General features: G+C 34.2%; 1 protein-coding gene across 4 annotated transcripts; it reads left to right on the top strand.

Annotated features, from left to right (window-relative positions):
* Positions 1 to 744: 744 nt before the first annotated feature.
* LOC129927650 (dynein axonemal heavy chain 6-like) lies at positions 745 to 18,171 on the top strand. 4 transcript variants are annotated; one of them, XR_008779278.1, is made up of 8 exons: positions 746 to 854; positions 5,517 to 5,614; positions 6,373 to 6,499; positions 7,852 to 7,938; positions 9,114 to 9,206; positions 11,276 to 11,429; positions 14,283 to 14,392; positions 18,011 to 18,171. XR_008779278.1 is itself a non-coding variant. In XM_056037565.1 (7 exons), the coding sequence occupies exons 3-7, from the start codon at positions 6,431 to 6,433 to the stop codon at positions 13,390 to 13,392; spliced, it is 441 nt and encodes a 146-aa protein (XP_055893540.1). In that variant the 5' UTR covers positions 745 to 854; positions 5,517 to 5,614; positions 6,373 to 6,430; the 3' UTR covers positions 13,393 to 13,407. The 4 variants fall into 4 exon arrangements, 3 of the variants coding, with proteins under 3 accessions (XP_055893540.1, XP_055893541.1, XP_055893543.1); XM_056037565.1 differs by lacking the exons at positions 14,283 to 14,392; positions 18,011 to 18,171 and adding an exon at positions 13,355 to 13,407 and having other exon boundaries at positions 745 to 854; XM_056037566.1 differs by lacking the exons at positions 14,283 to 14,392; positions 18,011 to 18,171 and adding an exon at positions 11,629 to 11,648.
* Positions 18,172 to 19,191: the final 1,020 nt, after the last annotated feature.

The following is a 19,191-nucleotide window of genomic DNA, read 5'->3' as shown; positions in this document are numbered from 1 at the left end:
TGTGGTCGTTTGTGGATTTGTTGGGTCTGAAACCACATTGGTATATAGTCACCTAATATTTCTTCTGAATATTTTCCAAGTCTCTTAGTTATAAGCCTAGACAGTATCTTATAAGTCACATTTAGTAGAGAGATTCCTCTGTAATTACAGCACTTTAACTTGGATCCTTTTTTGTGTATTGGGGTTATAAGAGCCGTTTCCCATTCTGTTGGTATTACTTCTTCTTCCCAAATTCTTGATATTAGTCTGTGTATTTAGGAATGTAAGTCCTCTCCTGGTGATTTGTGATTCTTCATGGTCCTAATTATTTATGATGTTTCAATGAGTGTTGGAGGGTTCACTAAGGGATCTGGTCCCCCATGTGGCAGTTTATATTCTCCATTGTCTCCATCTTCAGTGGTATTTAGGATCTCCTCAAAGTATTCAGCCCATCTCTCAATGACCCTGCTGTTTTCTGTAATGAGCTGACCATCTTTGTTCTCACACATGTGTGATCTAGCTTGAAATCCGTTCTTTTCATCTTTAATTTTCATATACATTCCTCTCATGTCTCCCTCCTTTGCTAGTTCCTTCTTGGACTTTGTAAACTAGGCCATCTACACAGCCCCAAAACATTGCTCTAGTTTTATTGACAACAATGACGAGAGAAAAGGGGGAGGAGCCAATTATTGATCGACCAAGTAGCTAAGGTCAAGCCGTTAATTAGGTCACAAACACTAAGCATGCTGGTACGTTGATGCTTTTTGTATGTGTGTGCGACAGGCACTGAGCGTGCTCGAAGATACGTTTTTTTTTTTTTTTTGTCAACCAGGTGGCTTGGAGAAGGCGGAATATATCTAGATTTAGATGTATAGGTAACACAGTTCACAAGCTAACATAGCTTTTTTTTCAGATAATTAGATCGATCTTATAATCTTATATTATATTAGACTGTCTAGTCTATCTAGTAGTAGATCTACCATCTAGATTCTAGATCTATATAGATTCTAGATTGACTAGATTACTTAATTACTAGATCTAGATCTATAGTCTAGATCTAACAGTAATCTAACCTGTTTCTATGAAAAGGATTTTTTAAAATACGTTAAAATCATAGCATGATACTAATAGTAAAGGCAAAGGCTACTATAGAATGAGATCTAAGATCAAGATCTAGATTTAGGCCTTAGTCTTAGTAATTATTAGTAATTACATCTACATCAAATTCTTTAAATTATAGAATATTCTACACCTAAAATAATATTACTGTTATAGATCTAGATCTAATCTAACCCTAGATTACTAAAAAAAAACAACAACTAAGCAATGAGCTAGCACCAGTCATCACCAGTGTTCAAAATACTTTTTTCAGGCATCTCTTAACCAGGGCAAAGTACCAAGGGACTTGAAAGAAGCTAATGTCACCCCCCCCCCCCTATTTAAAAAAGGAGAAAAATCTGACCCAGGAAACTACAGACCAGTATCACTTACCAGCATTACATGTTAAATCCTAGAACACATAATATGTAGCAACATCATAAACTTAACCACTTAGACAAACATAATGTCATAATGTCCTTACTCCATACCAACATGGCTTTAGGAAATATAGATCATGTGAAACACAACTAATAGGACTAATTGATGATTTTTCCAAAAGGTTTAGATAACAGTGAGCAAATAGATGCTATCTTACTAGTTTTTTCCAAAGCTTTGACAAAGTTCACCACCATAGTTTGCTTAAAAAATTAAAATACTTTGGCATTGATGGTCCATTGCATCAGTGGATTAAAGATTTTCTGATAGGGAGAGAACAAACTGTAATAATAAATGGCTCTAAATCAGTGGTCTTCAACCTTTTTTGGCCTACCGCCCCCTTTTCGAATGTTTTCTTTTAAAAAATCCGCCACCGCCCCCCTCTAAGAAAAAGTTATGAAGAAGCGTGAGAAAGCAAATTTGAACAAAATATCATCTATCTATTAGGTTTTATGTTGTCAATAACACTTATCCTGCTTGGGAGACGACCGCATGCCAAAGGCGATTGTTGTGAACTCCTTGGCCTATGACTGACGAGCTTTGAGGAGGACTGAGTTACAGAGGTGCCCCCCTCCCCCGTGTGCGATATAAAGATTTATTCAGGCGCCATTTCTCTCTCACAGGCATAGAGGAAAGTACCTGGCAGCATTCTCTGGCAGCAGATAGCCTCTGAGAGAAACAGTTCGAGAGCTCTTACAAAAACTGCGGGACAAACATTCGATACAACGGCTTTGTCTGCATAAAATTCGGGAAAATATGTAGGTCGCAGTTTGGTTTGCATAGTTATGTGAAACACTGGACTCAGTCGTAATCTTCGGAATGAAAGGCAAAAACAGCCAATATTATCATTATGCAAACATTATGTCAAATAATTTGCAGTGATTACACACAAAAATTAATTGTAAAGACTTTCTTTCAAATTCTAAGAATATTTGGGCCTACTGTTTTTAGGTTTAATTGTCAATTTAGTTTTATTTTTTAATATAAATATTACTATTACTGAATTCAATACAAAATGAAATTAAGCTAATGGTAACCTTGTGCCTCCTTCAGTCTGACAATATTAGAAATTTCAAGCTTAAAATTAGCCAAGGCAAGGCGAAGGTCTCCTCTATTGGCTACATCCAGTCTATTTCTTTGCTTATTCATTAACTTTGTTTCGCACTAAATCTATGTTAACCATGTATGTTTACTGAAAAGCTAAAACATCATTCTAATTTCGACCACAGTTTTGGAATTTTACTGAAACATTTAAATGCAGCCACAGCTCTGTTGTGCCTCCAGGGGCGTAGCTAGGAATTTCCATCTGGCCAGGGGGCTTGACATCTCTGGGGGCCGCTGCATTTTGCGTAATATTTAATTTAATTAATTAAAAAAGCACTAATTTGGGGGATTTTCAATTCCCCCCCTCCTCCCACCCTAGATACGCCACTGTGTGCCTCCTATGTTTAGATTCTTTTTACTGATGACATAGTTTTGTAAATCTATTTTTTCATGCAACTCACTTTGAACGTAGGTAACAGATGTTTAATAATTGTCATTTATATATATATATATATTTGTTTAATTTTCGAAGCGAATCTTAATTTCTTTATAGAATTGTTTTGTAAATGGAATAGATATAGGTGTCATTGGGCACTAATTCATTTGTCAATAAACAAGTGATGTGAGATTGTAAAACTCTTTAAAATAGATTTAATATCTCGATAAAAGAGAAAATGATATTATCAATAAAAGTCAATATCTTTCCTAGCAGTCGGAAGTTGGTTTCATTCATTTAAATTAGATGCCTACCATGTACAACAATTTTTTACAACTAGAATCTTACACTTTTTTTCATCATTTGTTTCATAAAACTGTTGAAAGATGCGCCTATTTTCGGCATGGGCTTGTATTTTATTTACAGTTTTATGATTAGATTCAAATAGAATTGAAATTGCAGGCTAAACTTTTATTGTGTATCATAACTCACAATGTGAATAGATTTGTTCTTTATTCTATATCACCTATGAAGTCATTGTATCGTCCAACCACTAATGGTTTCCTTTATGTCCTCATAAGCTACATAACTAGACAATTTTGAAAAATATTTCATCTCTAACAGTTAATAGTCTTTTTGTGTTACATATGTTTTAAAATAAATTTAGTTTTAATCAATTTTTCAACAATATCACAAGTATTTTAAAAAAGCTATGCATTTTTCTAATAAGCCATTAAAACATATCCTGCTTTGCCGTTTTTTGTTTTGTTTTTAATATTGTTTTAATTGTAGATTTTTATAATTGTTCATGAATATTCTTAAACTATTTTTGGATATCGCTATATAATATGTTCGTGAAGCCGACTTGGTTTCATAACCTCATCTGAAAATGCCATCAAAGTAGAACTTACTTTTTTTCTAGTGGCAATTCACTAAATCTCAAGGAAATATTACATGACATACCAGTGAGTTTTCGTAACAACATTTTATCAATGCTTTTTGTTTTTAAAAAGTTAAATTATTCTATAAAATGTTACCTTTAATGTTTTTTGCAATTAACATTTACATATCAATATATTAACATATGTAGATAAAATAAACTATAATCTAAAAGACCTATTGCCTACTTTGTTTATCAAATCTTAAACGTTTAGACGCGCGAGATCCAAGGACAATAAATACTCTCCGATCACAGCAAAAGAGTAAGAATTTAAAAATAGAAAATGGGATTCCCGAACTCAATTTCTAACGCTGTTTCTGTTCTTAAATTAGAAGCAGGTTAACTATAATTTGTCTATATTTAGTTTCCCAGCTTTAATGTTGAAGAATTTTTTATTTTTTTTTGTTTTAGAGCACCTTTAGTTTCTTCTTTCCACCTTTATGCCCAGCGCCCCCTTACCGCCCCATTTTGTGCCCAGCGCCCCCCCTACCGCCCCTTTGGCTCTCAGCGCCCCCCAAAATCTCGAAAACGCCCCCACTGCTCTAAATCAACACCAATAACAGTAAACTCAGGTGTACCTCAAGGAACAGTCTTAGGTCCACTACTATTTTTAATTTACATAAATGATTTACCAAATTGCATTAGTTCAGGAACAAAAGTCAGATTATTCACAGACGATTGCATAATATATGGAACAATAAAAACAAGACAAGTTACAGAAATTTTACAAAGAGAATTAGATGAATTACAGAAATGGGAATCAAATTGGAGCATGTCTTTCCACCCAGAAAAATGTCAGTTGTTAAGAGTAACAAAAAAACTAAACCAAATTAATTCCACTTATCTTATTCATGGCCAACCAGTAACACAGACTAAAAAATGCAAAATGTGTAGGTGTTATAATAAATGAAAAACTATCATGGAATCCCCATATTGATGAAACTATCAAAAAATCAAACAAAGCATTAGGGTTTATTAAAAGAAATTTCTGTAAATCAAATAAGAACTTAAAACTAAAATGTTATTTAACCTTGGTTAGGCCAACAAAAAACCCCACTAAATTAGAGTATGAAACCTAAAACATAGTTTACAATAATGATATTGTTGTAGTTTAAAATAATGATATTGTTGTGTCTCTCTCCTTTGTTTCTTGATTGAAATTACAACAGCTGCCACCAATTGGGAGAACATAGCAACTCAGGTTCCAAATAGGGTTATACTTTATTGAGTCTAATGAGTTGACTACAAAATACTGTACAATTGGCAACACTAAATTTCTCCTAAATTTATACTGTACTGAACCTGTACTGGACTCTCTTCTTCTGAATTTGGACTGGATTCTACCGTACCAGACTTGTCTTGACTTTGCCACTCTCTCTCATAAAATAGGGTCTCTGAATGTCACCTGCCCTTTTTGGATGATCACATTTATCCCAAGGATGTTCTTCTTGGGGTGTGTCACACCAACGGTTTTCTAAAGTAATTCATTTTAAAATATTTTTTTTTTAGAAAAAAAAATTGCTTATTCACAATTCTTCTTATAAATAAGCTGTATCTATTTTTATTTGTATACACTTTTAGTGATAGTGACTGACAGAAAGTGTGCATCGCTCAACATGGAAATGTTTTGTAAAGGTGGTTACATCTCTTGGGAGACACTGGTCTATATAACAGCAGAGGTAGAATGTTGTGTGATATATTTAGTTTCTTTATAAAACACTAAGCCAAAAATATTTATCTTTACTCTTCTAGGTTTTGTAATAAGCATGTAATTAGAGTCACTTTAAAGAGAATTATTGTGATAGTTTGAGATAACTGAATGAATAATTTAGTCATTGAAATTGACCAGGCTCGTTTGCCCACCTAGGTTCTTATCCATTCTCAAGCAGCTTCATGTGGGACCACAGACCAGATTAGCATAAACAGGCGCAATTTACTGCTATATTATAATATACACACACTTACACTGGTTTTGTTCTGAAATACTTTAGTTTAGAAAATAATTCATTGTCATATAGTCTTTTTTACACTGCTTTATTATGGCTTACAACATTGTAGCCATCATTAAGTCTTGTGCTCTATGGACTACTTTCTTCTAGTTGTGCCACTTTTCTCTCTAAAAAGATACAGATTGTGGGCCGTTTCATTACAAGAGACTGAGATTTGGAACTTGCTTTTTGTTGAGTTCAGGAGAACCACATATGATTATGCTCAAGAAGAACATTAAAACCAGATCAAAACTTGAGTTTACTTAACTCTTGCTTTATATATCTGTTCTTTTCTCGTATTACCTTGAGCCTACTGTTTGTTAGCAGCACTAATAAATCAAATGATTCTTTGTATTCAAATAAATTAACAAAAAAAGGTGAGATGTTTGGAATTTAAGACAAAATTTGTGTTCATAATAACTAAAAGAGTAAAATTAATATTTATCTAGCTAAAATACTTGATGTTCAATCGAGAATCATAGCAGCTGACGGTGGGATGTCCAATTGATGATATTACTTATGAACTTGCTGAATCTGTCCTGGATTGACAAACTGGATATTGAAAGAGTGTTAACAGTATGTACTATTATTAGTTCAAAGTAAAAATTGTACTTTTCAATTCTTAGTACTTAATTTACTTACAGTCCATCACCCCTATTTAAGTATGGGCCACCAGCAATGGATTTCCATATTCCCATTTATTGGGCCATCCTTTTAATTCTTAGTAGGCCTTTCTGTTTCTAATATTGTTAGTGATTCTATCATTCCATAGTTCCTAGTATTACATGATAGTCTTTTAGTTCTTGTGATGCTTTAGTGTCTAGCTTTATATAGTAGTAGTTCTTAGCATGCAATAATACCTAACATAATAGATTGCTTTCTTTGTTCTTAATATGCCAAAGTTCTTAGTGTGACATTTATTGTCATAGTTCTGAACTTTGCTTAGTTTCTAGATTGCTATTGTACGAGTGAGATTGTTTTGATGTAGCACTTCTGTACAACTTGTGGATATGAGTCTCTGTTGTACTGGAATGTTGACAATGACTAGACAAAAAAGATGCACCATTACTCAAAATAAAATTTAAAAAAAGGAAAAAAATAAACTAAGCCCTATTTGCATTTAAGAAATATGTCGAAATGTGTGATGCATATGTAGAATGTTACTATCTTCCCTGTTTAGAAAGACTAGTCTTAAAATGTGCAAGTTTTGATAGACAAGCTAACTAGTAGAATCATAGCTCTGTTAAGCTAATCATAGAAAAACCTGTAAAAAAAGAAACCTGTAGTATGGCCATTATTTTGTATTAAGCAAGATTAATTTTTTAATATATATCTATAAGCCTTGTGATAGTTTACAAAAATAGTATTCTTGAAAAAGGAAGAAAAAAAATATCCATGACTTTAAATACACAAAGTATATAGATTAACAATAACATTAAGATATACCAGTTGATTTCCCAGCATTGTTTTCAGTTATTTTAACTGCTTTAAAAAACATAAATACTATGACTCTAATGTAAAAGCCAAATGACTTATATGTATACAATTTAGCTCTTTGAATATGAAGAGAGAATAACCCTTGAGGGATTATGGGCACAACATGGCTTAAATTGTGCTGATGTGCCAAAACCCCAAAATATCAAATATCTGACTGTATTAAACATTGAAAAATTCTAAGTCATTGTTTTATTATTTACATCTTATGACATTTGAGTGAAACAAAATTGTTAAAAGTCAGTCTTACATCTGGCTGAATGTGAAAACTACTACATTATTAAAAGCTTCTTATTTAAAGAAAAACAACATAATAGTGCATACAATATTTTTTAAAATATCAAAAACCATGTTGTTGTTTTTTTCAATAATATTAGATACGCTTAGTAGTAATTGACAAATTGATTTCAAAATATTGTTTCTTTATTCACTAGCCTGACATCAAAGATCACATAAACTCTTTAACCATAATGTTGATGCAAGAAACTGAAAGATTCAATAAACTGCTTATAATAATCAAGGTACATGTTAATAAGATTTAAATATAGAATAATTAATGAGTATGTTTTATATTATTGTATACAAAGACCTTACTGATATTATAAAAGGTTTAATGTAAATGAAATCTGAAGTCTAGATTTATTTAACGAATAGTTCATGAGGCGAATTACAAGAAGATTGCTTATGATATGATATTGACACAGAATAAGTTCCCCTTTCAGACTTTGCAATCTTTATGGCAGATGATGTCAAGGTCATCTATTTTGCTGGCCAAGGTTAATGAGCAGGGTATCATGTGGCCAGCACAATGACCTACTGCCTTTTCTTTCCCCAACTAAAGTCAGAATTTGGATTAGAATTAAAATTTGAATTAAATTAAAATTAGAATTTTGTGGACTCAGGGGCGTCCTAAAAATCACAAAGCCAAGCACTTAACCACTCAGCCACCGCGCCCTCAATATCTCATGTGGTGAAATCAAAAATTCTTAACTGGCCATTTCTTGTAAAAGCAAGTTGGTAGCTCCATTCAATTTTCTAGGCTTTCAATGCATTCAACAACTTGAAAAAATTACTCTGGAATCCTCGATACACTATAATGAATCTCCACCCAGGGACGAAAGCCCTCTTCCTACTATAAAGGACCATATTGAAAACATAAAAAGAAAATCTGATTACATACCAACAGAGCTCAAGGAAATAGTGAACTGTTTTCTACAAACCAATTATCCTAGCAATCAGTGGATCAGAGTTTACACAGACGGCTCATCCCATAAAGCCACCACAAATGGAGGAGCTGGAATACTTATCGAATAGCCATATGGAGGAAAACTAGAAAAATCTATTGCAACTGGAGAGCTCTCTGACAGTCACAGAGCAGAAAGGGAAGCACTAGCACTAGCTGCTACCATGCTAGCAAATCATCCAAGTTCCCCACACAGATTGTCTTTCTAACTGATGCGAAAACAACCCTCCAAAGCTTGCAAAACTCTGATTCCTCTTGTATTAAAAACCTCAGAACAGCACTTACAAAGCTCAACAACAGCAAAAAAACTGTTATTCAATGGATACCAGAATAGAAAATACCCAGCAATAATTGTTGGAATTTTCATGATAATGGTGAAATGATAGTAAGTCAGAGCTTCATTTTAAGAGATAATTTGGTCAAGTTTTTTAAAATTTATTTTTACTCCTTTAGACATCATTAGAACAACTGAAAAAAGCCATCAAAGGTTTCGTAGTGATGAGTGAGGAATTGGAGAATGTATACAATGCTTTTTTAAATAACCATGTAAGTAATTTATTGTTTACATTTAGAATGAACGTAGATCTATCTGTTAAATTTTAGTTTTATTTTTCCAGAAAAACTTCACACATTTTATTGGAAGCTTCAACTTAAAGTCAGCTTCTCTTATACAAATTTAGTTCAAAAAGAAGATAATAATTCCAACCTGAATTCATCCTGTTACCCACTGGCTCTTGTGAAACCTTACCTTTTACCTATCCCTTAGTCTGTTGGACCGTGGGGCACCAGGCAAGATTTGTCGACCGTCTTTCTCCATTCCTCACTTTTTTTTTTGCCTTGTTTAGAACCTCTCTCAATGGCAGGCCCGTCCATTCTTTAATGTTGTCCTCCCATCGCTTTTTCTGTCTGCCTCTTCTTCTTTACCCTGGCACTGTTCCCTGAAGGAAGGTCTTTGCGAGCCCCATAGATCTTGTAATGTGGCCAAAGGTTTTAAGCTTTCATCTTTTTACAATAGTTAGCAGGTCGTCATGGGCTCCAATTGCTACAGTAACCCTGTCTCTGATTTCTTGGTTTTTGATGCGGTCTTTGAATGTGATGCCTAGGATCCTTCTGTAGCATCTCAATTCCATTGCTAGGATCCTCCTCTCAAGCTCTGCATTCAACGTCCACGACTCGCAAGCATATAAAAATGTGGCCATGACCAGAGAGCGCATCAGTCTGATTTTGGTGCCGAGGGCTAAGCCCTTATCTTTCCATATTATTTTAAGTTTTGAAAGGGCTGCTGTGGACTGTGCTATTCGGGCCAATAGTTTGGGTTTTGTTCCCTCATCTGAGACAATAGCTCCGAGGTATTTGCAGCTTCAAATACCTCATGTGAAACAGAGCTTAAAATTCTTTTTTAACTCATTGTTTTTCTTTTCCTTCCTTCCATTCTCAAATTGTTCTTGGAAAGAAAGATTATTTATATTAATTTGTTCTAGCATATGGAATAAGAAATGTGTCTTTAGCCTTGTGTCTCTGAGTATTTATTATATTAGGTAATGTTATTGTACTTGCAAGCTACAGTTTAGTGTTTTTGGGTATAACTACTACTTTGTTTTCTAGTGTTTTGTCTTGGAATTCCTCTAAATGTTTAGTGATATCCTAAGGTGCTAATTTAGTTTAATGTAAGTATCCATTTGTGTTATGCCTCATAGCTCTATATTACATCTTTTAGATTCTTTATCTATCACATGTTGAAGGAACCCCCAAATTAAGATGCAATTTTGCATAGTGGTTTAAGGTGAAAAAGAATTTTGTTGTGATATTACTGTCTGATTTGCAAACATTTATGATAAACTATAGTCTTTTGTTTGATTTCTTTATTATGTCAATATGGGAATTCCAAGACACTGGTAGCTTTTCATTTATTTAGGTATTTTGAGTTTCTAGTCCTCACTCTTCATTCAATGTATCATAAGATTAAACATTCATCAAGTCAATATATATGAATTGTTGTAGTGGTGTTTCTTGTTTGACATAATTGAGTAACTGTGTCAGGGGGCCAGGACAGATAAGGCAAGGCTTTAAAATACAGCCTGACACATGTATTTCCATTCATTATGTTTTTTTCTAACAAAATCATTGTTGTGTAAATTATATGACTTACTCAATTTCAATAGATTTTTAATTTGGTTAGGGTTATTTCTTTCTGTTTGTAAAGCACAAGTTTCTTGCTTTATAGCAAGCTTCTTGAATAGTCCAATTCCTTTTGTGGATCAGGGGGAGACAATGGGTTGCCTTCAGGCACTCAGCAAACACAAGTCTGGTCAAGTTTGGAATAAAACTCAGCCCCCCACCCCCCTCCTCTCGATGGGTTGCCACGGAATTCTTGTTACTCAGCCACACATCTCACATATTATAACAAAAAAGAAAAATAGAACTTCAATGAAAATAAATTATTAGAACTTCAATGAAAATAAATTATGGAATATCTTAAATCAACTGTGCTTACTAATGGTTTAAACTAATCCAGAGTTTTTCAAATCACTAATGTGTTTTATGTAACAATAATAATCAAATAGTTTTAACGATATGTTTAGAAGCACTTTAGTATATTTGATACACATTTTCAGGTCCCAGAATTATGGGCCAGAAACGCTTATCCTTCGTTAAAGTCTTTAGCATCTTGGGTTAAAGACCTGATAATGAGATGTTGTTTTATTGACAATTGGATCAATAATGGACCTCCTAAGTCTTTTTGGTTGTCTGGCTTCTTCTTTCCACAAGGTTTGTAATTTTGTTGGGAAGTTGTAGATCTAAATGTCAGATACTTACAATATCTTTTCACAAAGTTTTATGTGTCCTATAAACATCATGAAAATGTGTTTGAAAATAAATTACTGTGCTACCTGTTTTTTCGGAGTATTATGTTTCTTAAGTTGTAACATAACATGATTGGGTATGACTTTATTGCCCTATACTAAAGGATGAGTTTTGATCTTCCCATTTATGATCACCTTGATTTAAGGCAACTGCAGATGATTGCTGTTACAAAGCTAAAGTGTCAAAATCATGTCAGGAATATAAAAAGTACTTTTAAAAACTAATAGCATTACTTATTTTGAATCAATAATCTAATTAATTTTTAACAGAGCTAGACTAATAATAATAAAGTTGTGCCATCGGAAATACTTTAATTAGTTGTTTTTGTTTATTGCCACTTTAATGCTAATAGCTTGCTCAGTGCACTATGGTCCAATAAGTTTCTGTTGGGGAAGGGGGTTGAATCTGGGAGTAAGTTTTGGTGCTGCCCTTTCAAAACCAATTTTTTTTTTTTTTTTAAAGTAAGAAAGTTGCTTGATTCTGTATTTGAAATGGAGGTCTCAAGTATCTAGGATGAAAGGCTAATGTACTAGTCACTGAGCTGATCAAGTACTGATAAAAAATAGAAGGTTTTACAGTCTTAAAAAAAATGTGTCACCTTATTCTCTACACAAGGCTTATCTCACTTAGCTTAGTACGTTTAGGACTAATAATGAGAAGGCTTGTAGTTGAGTCTCAAGGAGGAGTGCAGCATTTCACTTGGCTAGGCTGTCCTAGCTGTGCCCTACATATTTTGCCACACCCAATGCAGACATAATTGTTGTAGACATTGCTGTGATCCATTTAGGTTCTCTTTCAGTAGTCTACGTCTGTCCTCTGTAGATTTCCTGTAGATCTCAAATCATGTATCCTTCCTGCCTTTGTAACAGACCTACTGCTGTCTTGTTCACACTAAGCCTGCTGTCTGCTAATTAACTAAAAAAAACTAAAACAAATTAATTCCACTTATCTTATTCATGGCAAACCAGTAACACAGACTAAAAACGCAAAATACCTAGGTGTTATAATAAATGAAAAACTGTCATGGAATCCACATATTGATGAAACTACAAAAAAATCAAACAAAGCATTAGGATTTATTAAAAGAAATTTCTATAAATCAAATAAGAACATAAAACTAAAATGTTATTTAACCTTGGTTAGGCCAATAATAGAATATGCATCCTCCGTTTGGGACCCCTCAACTCAAGAAAACATTAAGAAACTGGAACAGACACAAAATAGAGCAGTGAGATTCATAACAAATGAATATTCACATTTGACTAGAGTAACACCCTTAGTAAAATCACTAAATTTAGAAAGCCTTCAGGACAGAAGGCTCAAAAGTAAAGTAGCAATCATACATAAAACACTGAACCATAATCTTCAAATACAAAATTTAATAAAATACTCTGAAAGACACAAAGATAAAGGCACATTCCTCGTCCCATATGCTAGGACAAATTTGTACAAATACTCCTTCTTCCCTAGTACTATTAGAGCATGGAATGGGTTGCCTGAGCTAGCCAGGAAAACCAGTGACTTGGCAGAATTTAAGTCATTGGTTAATATGCATGACTAAATGCATGACACGTAGGACGTAATCATCTTCTTTTTTGAAGTAACGTCTGTATTATATAAGATAAGATAACTATTTGCTTAATTTTGTGATTGATTCATGTGTTGTCATCAACAATCAATAACTGTGCTCATTTTCAATTTGGTTTAAGAATGGGAAGTGGAAGAAAAATGTGTAAAAGATTCCACTTGTACTTAAGCATTTTTTTTTTAAAACAGTAAAAAAAAAAAATCAAAACTTATTGAAGACTATATCTTGTATTTATTTACAGGTTTCTTGACTGGAACTCATCTGTCTTCTACTGACTGAATAGAAGCCATCTAACTTTTACTGACTGAATAGAAGTCATCTGTCTTCTACTGACTGAATAGAACCCATCTAACTTTTACTGACTGAATAGAAGTCATCTGTCTTCTACTGACTGAATAGAAGTCATCTGTCTTCTACTGACTGAATAGAAGTCATCTGTCTTCTACTGACTGAATAGAAGTCATCTGTCTTCTACTGACTGAATAGAAGTCATCTGTCTTCTACTGACTGAATAGAAGCCATCTGTCTTCTACTGACTGAATAGAATTTGTCTGTCTTCTACTGACTAAAGTGAAGTCATATCTCAGTGCTCGTTGAAGTTCAAAAAGCAAGTTTGAAAACATGTTTCAACTATAAAAAAAATGATTGACAAAATGAAAGATCCAAAATAATGCAAATAAATATTGTTAGACTTAGAGAAAGTGATGACAGAAATGAAACCAAGAGTGTTCTAGTCTCGTCACAATTTATGTGAACATGACTCTTATACACACTACAAAAAATTCAGCCTGAAGAAAAAAAAATAAAATTAACTCAACTATATAGGACAATGTAATTTAGAAATGCATTCCCTGGAAGATGAAAATCTGAACCAGCGACACAGACCCAAGTAGAATAGTTCTAAAAAATGTTGTTCAGATCTGTGCTTTTCTTCATAAGAAACTGGCCTCAGGCTAACCTTATAAAAGTGTAAAAAGAACTATGCAGTATGAAACATGTAGGACTATTTATGACCTCCATCAATTGACCATAATATAAAAAAAAAAAGAAACAACTTTCTATTTTGATAGTCATATTGAGGGGAACAAATCAGAAAAAAAGAAATTACTGCTTTCATTATTTCAATACAAATTGAGTCATTTAATTCTTTGTTTCTAAATGATATCCAGTTTGCCTGTAATGCACATGGATCCTCGCCTAGACTATGAACCAGATTTATCTCTCTATCCAGCACCACTCTACAAAACAGCTGCAAGAGCTGGCACACTTTCCACTACAGGTAACAAGCTAACAAATTTCTGTACAGCTGGGATCAATGTTCTCACAAAACACTTTCTATCTTTTGTTAACTCCTACCATAGCTTTCATGGGCATGTCTGGTTAAGTCTTGCTACAGCTCTCACAGGTTTATTTTCTCCAAGACCTAACTTGTTTATTTTAAGATATAGCTCTCACCTGTTTTCTTAGGAGGCACAGATCAAAAAAAGAGTTCAGCTATTAATTGTGTCAAGACTATAGAGACCATGGCTTATAAAAGTGAGGGAAGAACTGTGGACTTTCAGCTTTGTTGATGCTGAGTCCTCGCCTTGGCCCTCCTTGTTCTTGAAGTCTACCAAATGCTGCACTAGCATGTGTAACACAAAGTTTGTTTAATCATCTATATTAGCATATATTGTTACAGTGCTCCCCAACTGGACAAATTATTGCATGCTGACTCTTTGTTTTATACGTTTTGGATGTTCCTTTAGAAATGAAGATTATTACCCCTTAGCTCATTCCTCCTGCATGACGGCCAGCTGGCAGGCTTTGAAATCGGGACTAGGTTGATGACTATTCAAAGTGCATACTGCTCAACCTATCAATCAATGACCTTACATCAGGCAGTTTATGGTCATAGTATTTCTGGTTCTATGCCTACTGTGTTTGTGAAGCCAAAATGTGTACAGGGATAAGATCTGCTTCATTTGAGGCATTCAGGGTGCAAGCATCAGTCCATAGCCAATCTCTAATGCAGAAATATTTTAGTCTTCAGTCTCTGTGTGTTGAATAGACCTGCATCAGAGAGATATAAGATGTCATAGTATTACTAAGAGGCTTCTAGCCGTGTTGTTTGTGTTTCAGGAACTCTCAGATTTATTCATTGGTTTCATCAAATCAATAATGGTGTTTGCATTTTGGCTGTGCCAGTCACAGTATATTGAGTGCATGTGATCTTTCTAGTGGTTTTCCAGTGTAAAGATTGTAATTGAGGTTTTTGATAAGTCCCTGTTTGCTTTCTGTTTTTTTTTTAGCTTTAGTACATCCATTGGTTTAACATGATTAGTTTCCTGAAGCTGTCCATTTTCTTTACAGCTTAGTTTTAATATATGTCCAGATCTCAGCTCAGCACATAGTTTTTGTGATTGTCTGACAATAGTTAGGTATAGATCTATTTGATGCCACTGCTTGGGATACATTCAAGGAAACTGAAAAAGTGTATATGTTATGATTATAAAGTAAAGTAAAGTTCATCTTTCAGACCTTGTGGTCTACAGGGCAGATAATGTAAAGGTCATCTGTTTCTGTGGCCTATGGGTGTCATGTGGCCAGCACAACAACCAACCACCTTTACTTTTCCCCAACTAATGTCAGGTACCCATTAGAGCTGGGTGGACTCAGAGGCATCAGAAGATCCCAAAAAATTAAAATCTGTCTTCACCAGGTTTCGAACCCTGGACCCCAGTCATCCACCATGCCTCCTATGTTATGATTATGAGCTAAGTGTATTTCTAATAGCAATATGCCATTACTTCTATACAATGGCCGATGACATGTTTGCCCAGAAAATGACTTCAGTTTGTTCAATCAGATTATGTATTTCAATACTGGTATAGTAGGCTTATCTGGTTTCTTTGTTTGTTTAAGTTTGATAAGAAGCTTTCTTTGATGTAGTATGGATTGGACCAACTGTAATTGTCCCCGTCAGACTTGGCGAGTCAAAGCTTGAAGAGCTGGACAAGTTCATGTACCTTGGCAGCATCATAACAAATGATGGAGATGCTTACCATGATGTAGCGTGCCGAATAGGAAAGGCAGGGAGCATTTTCCAAAGGCTGCAGCCTATTTGGACTAGCCAAGCCATTGGACTCGAGACAAAAATACACCTTCTCAACACAATCGTCATTCCAACTGCTACATATGCATGTGAGACTTGGAAGTCATCTGTCAAAATTGAGAAAAGACTAAATGTGGCTCAACAGAGATGGCTGAGACGGATTTTGGGAGTCAGTTACACAGACTGGATCTCAAACAAGGAAATCCTATGCTGAACTGGAAGTCGAACACTTAGTGAGGTTGTGACTGAGCGTCGCATGAGGTTTGCGGGACATGTTCTACGTCAAAATGAATTACGCACACCAAGAGTTGCGATAACATGGAAGCCAAAACGAGGAAAGCGCAAACAGGGACATCCTCGTATTACCTGGCGACACACCTTCATGGAGGACCTCAGAACAGTGGACACCAGGTGGGAGGAGGCTTCAGACATTGCCAGTGACAGATCATTATGGAGACAGCTTGCCGCCCAATGCGCCGAACGGCGCAGGAGGACCTAAGTCTAAGACATGTTTCCTATTCTTTCCTATATGTTGACTGAAACAAGAGATGTACTATTTTGAGAAATGATGTTAACAAAATGCTAAAAATAAGAAACTTAAAAAAAAAATCAACGATTTAGTAGTAGAAATTACTGAATTTAAAATTATGATCAGGCTTCAGTGCCTGCTTTGAGCATTTATTTTTTAATTGCTTGCATTTAATGTCTAATTTTTTATGTTCTTATTTCATCATAATTAATTTTATTTTACACTTTTTTTTTCTGATTTTAAATAATAAGCATAAAGTTATATTTATATATTATAATAGAAGGCTAAAATAGGCAATAATTTATTAGGGTTAATGACGAAATGTGTTCACATTGACATTTCTAAGATTACCTTTGACCATTCAATAGATTGGTTTTTAATATTAAGTAGATTTAAAAAGTGTTTTATTTGTGTAAGATTGCAGCATACAAAACAGATTGGCTGACATCTAGGGGTGTTTTTGTGTTTTAGAATATTGTTATTATTGATTCATGTAGGGATAATTGTGTGTGCAATCAGCTGACACTGATAGCACAGGCCAGAACTCGGTGAGTGTTCTACTGTGATGAGGGATGACACTTCAGGAATGATCTGTATTCTGAATACTACATATGCAATTCATGATGATAGTCTTATGATCAGCAATCACTTTCTAGAAGGTCTTTGAGAACCCTATATTAAGAACAAAGGTGTCAATCTAGATGATTCATGATTGAGGGTCTCACGATTCATTGTGAAGGCAATAGGAAACAGTTCAATCCAGGAGGAGGTGGAAAGGCCTGTAGAGTTTGGTGCAGCTGTACAGAGTTTAGACTGCAGTACATTTATTGTTCAGTATTCAGTATTGGCTGTGTATTTATCAGACATTAAAGTGTTACATTATTTGGAGCCTGAGTTGTGAAGTTAAGTTGGTTATGTTGTGTTGGCAGAAATCCTGGATAGAGTCGTTATAATTGTATATATCCGTCATTCCTTTGGAACTAGCAGCTGCCAGGTGAGGGGCTTCTTTGTGAATGACAAAATCTCCTAACCAAGACCATAGCTTCAGGCTTTGATTTAATAACCCTATAGATGTAATTTTATAATAATAGGCAGTAATATTCTTTATGCAATGGTGTTAGGAGCCTCTGCCCTGGTCTATTATATTCACATTTTAGAGATAATTAAAAAATAAAAGTTTTTTTTAGCTGCTGCACCCTAGGTGTATAGTATGATCTATAAATATTTGTACTCCACTGTTTTGACATAGCTTTCCTTGTTTGTTTATTTGGCAGGACATTCTACTAACTTTATTGTAACTGTCCACCTTCCTTCAAGCAACACACAAGATTACTGGATAGCCAAAGGTGCAGCACTCTTATGTCAAATTTCTGATTAATTTTGCTTACAGATAAGTTGTAAAGCATTTAACAATAAAAACAATGTCCATTACAAATGGTTCTCTAGTTATTACTTTGTGTTTGTTCTCCTGTTTGTTTGTTTGTAGGCTCACACAATGTTAGATATGTTAGTGAGCAACTTTCTTCTCTGATCACTATCTAGAACATCTTGTGTTCATATCACTAAAATAAAGTCTTTAACTACTTTAAGATAATTATATTTTTTACCACTATAAAAATGAAGTAAAAAATTCTTTATAAAAATTTCTATTTAGTCATAATAAAATACAATTTTTATACATTGAGCTTCTCTGACACATGAAAGAAAATAATATGAGACTATGTTTCTATACAGTTGAAATTATATGATCCAGGCATTCAAATCCACTCTCATTCAGTTAGAATCACATTGCATAGTTAAGCAATAAATTATTTTCAAGGTCCGCAAAGTTGTAATTGTTGGAAGTGGTAATGGATATAAGCAATCCACTACCTATATCTGCTTCCTAATGGCATACATCTCAAATAGCCTTTGACAACCAGTCTAATTCATGTGTGGCTCATATATTTGAGTCCGGTGGAAGTTGGTTTGTTTCTTAGTGGGGTATAATACCATGCCCTCAAATGTAGAAAATCAACTGTGCAAGAATTATGGGTGTGATACTAAATGTATAGCGCAATGAGTACTGGTCATTTAAAGTATAAATATTTATTGTACTCGGGTCATTTAAAGTATAATAAATTAATATTTATATCTATTTATATTCAACTTGATGGAGATGACACAGAAGTCGACTCTCTGATAATATTATAGACCGCACAAACTAGTAAGCTTCAGGCAGATAGGGCTCGTTAGCCTTGGTGAACAGGATACTGTAGAGAGACTTGAATTGATGCATTCATGACTACATAACTTATTGTATTTAATGGCTGGTATACTATAAATATAATAGAAATATGGAGTGTCCTGGGTTGGCCTCCGGTCTTTGCATAAAAGAAAGTGTAGGCTATCATGGTCCCAGTTAAAAATCTTACCTCTCCTAATTTTTATATTGAGGATTAACTAAATTCCCACG

The sequence above is a fragment of the Biomphalaria glabrata genome, chromosome 8, assembly GCF_947242115.1.
Source record: "Biomphalaria glabrata chromosome 8, xgBioGlab47.1, whole genome shotgun sequence".
In the NCBI taxonomy this organism is placed as follows: Eukaryota; Metazoa; Mollusca; class Gastropoda; family Planorbidae; genus Biomphalaria; species Biomphalaria glabrata.
This window is presented reverse-complemented; position numbering and strand designations above follow the sequence as displayed.

Bases quoted from the DNA above. Each gene is read 5' to 3' on its own strand.
- LOC129927650 (XM_056037565.1), top strand. From the start codon at position 6,431: ATGATATTACTTATGAACTTGCTGAATCTGTCCTGGATTGACAAACTG. The intron at 7,939-9,113 runs GTACATGTTAAT...TTACTCCTTTAG, and splicing joins AACTGCTTATAATAATCAAG to ACATCATTAGAACAACTGAA. The intron at 9,207-11,275 runs GTAAGTAATTTA...ACACATTTTCAG, and splicing joins ATGCTTTTTTAAATAACCAT to GTCCCAGAATTATGGGCCAG.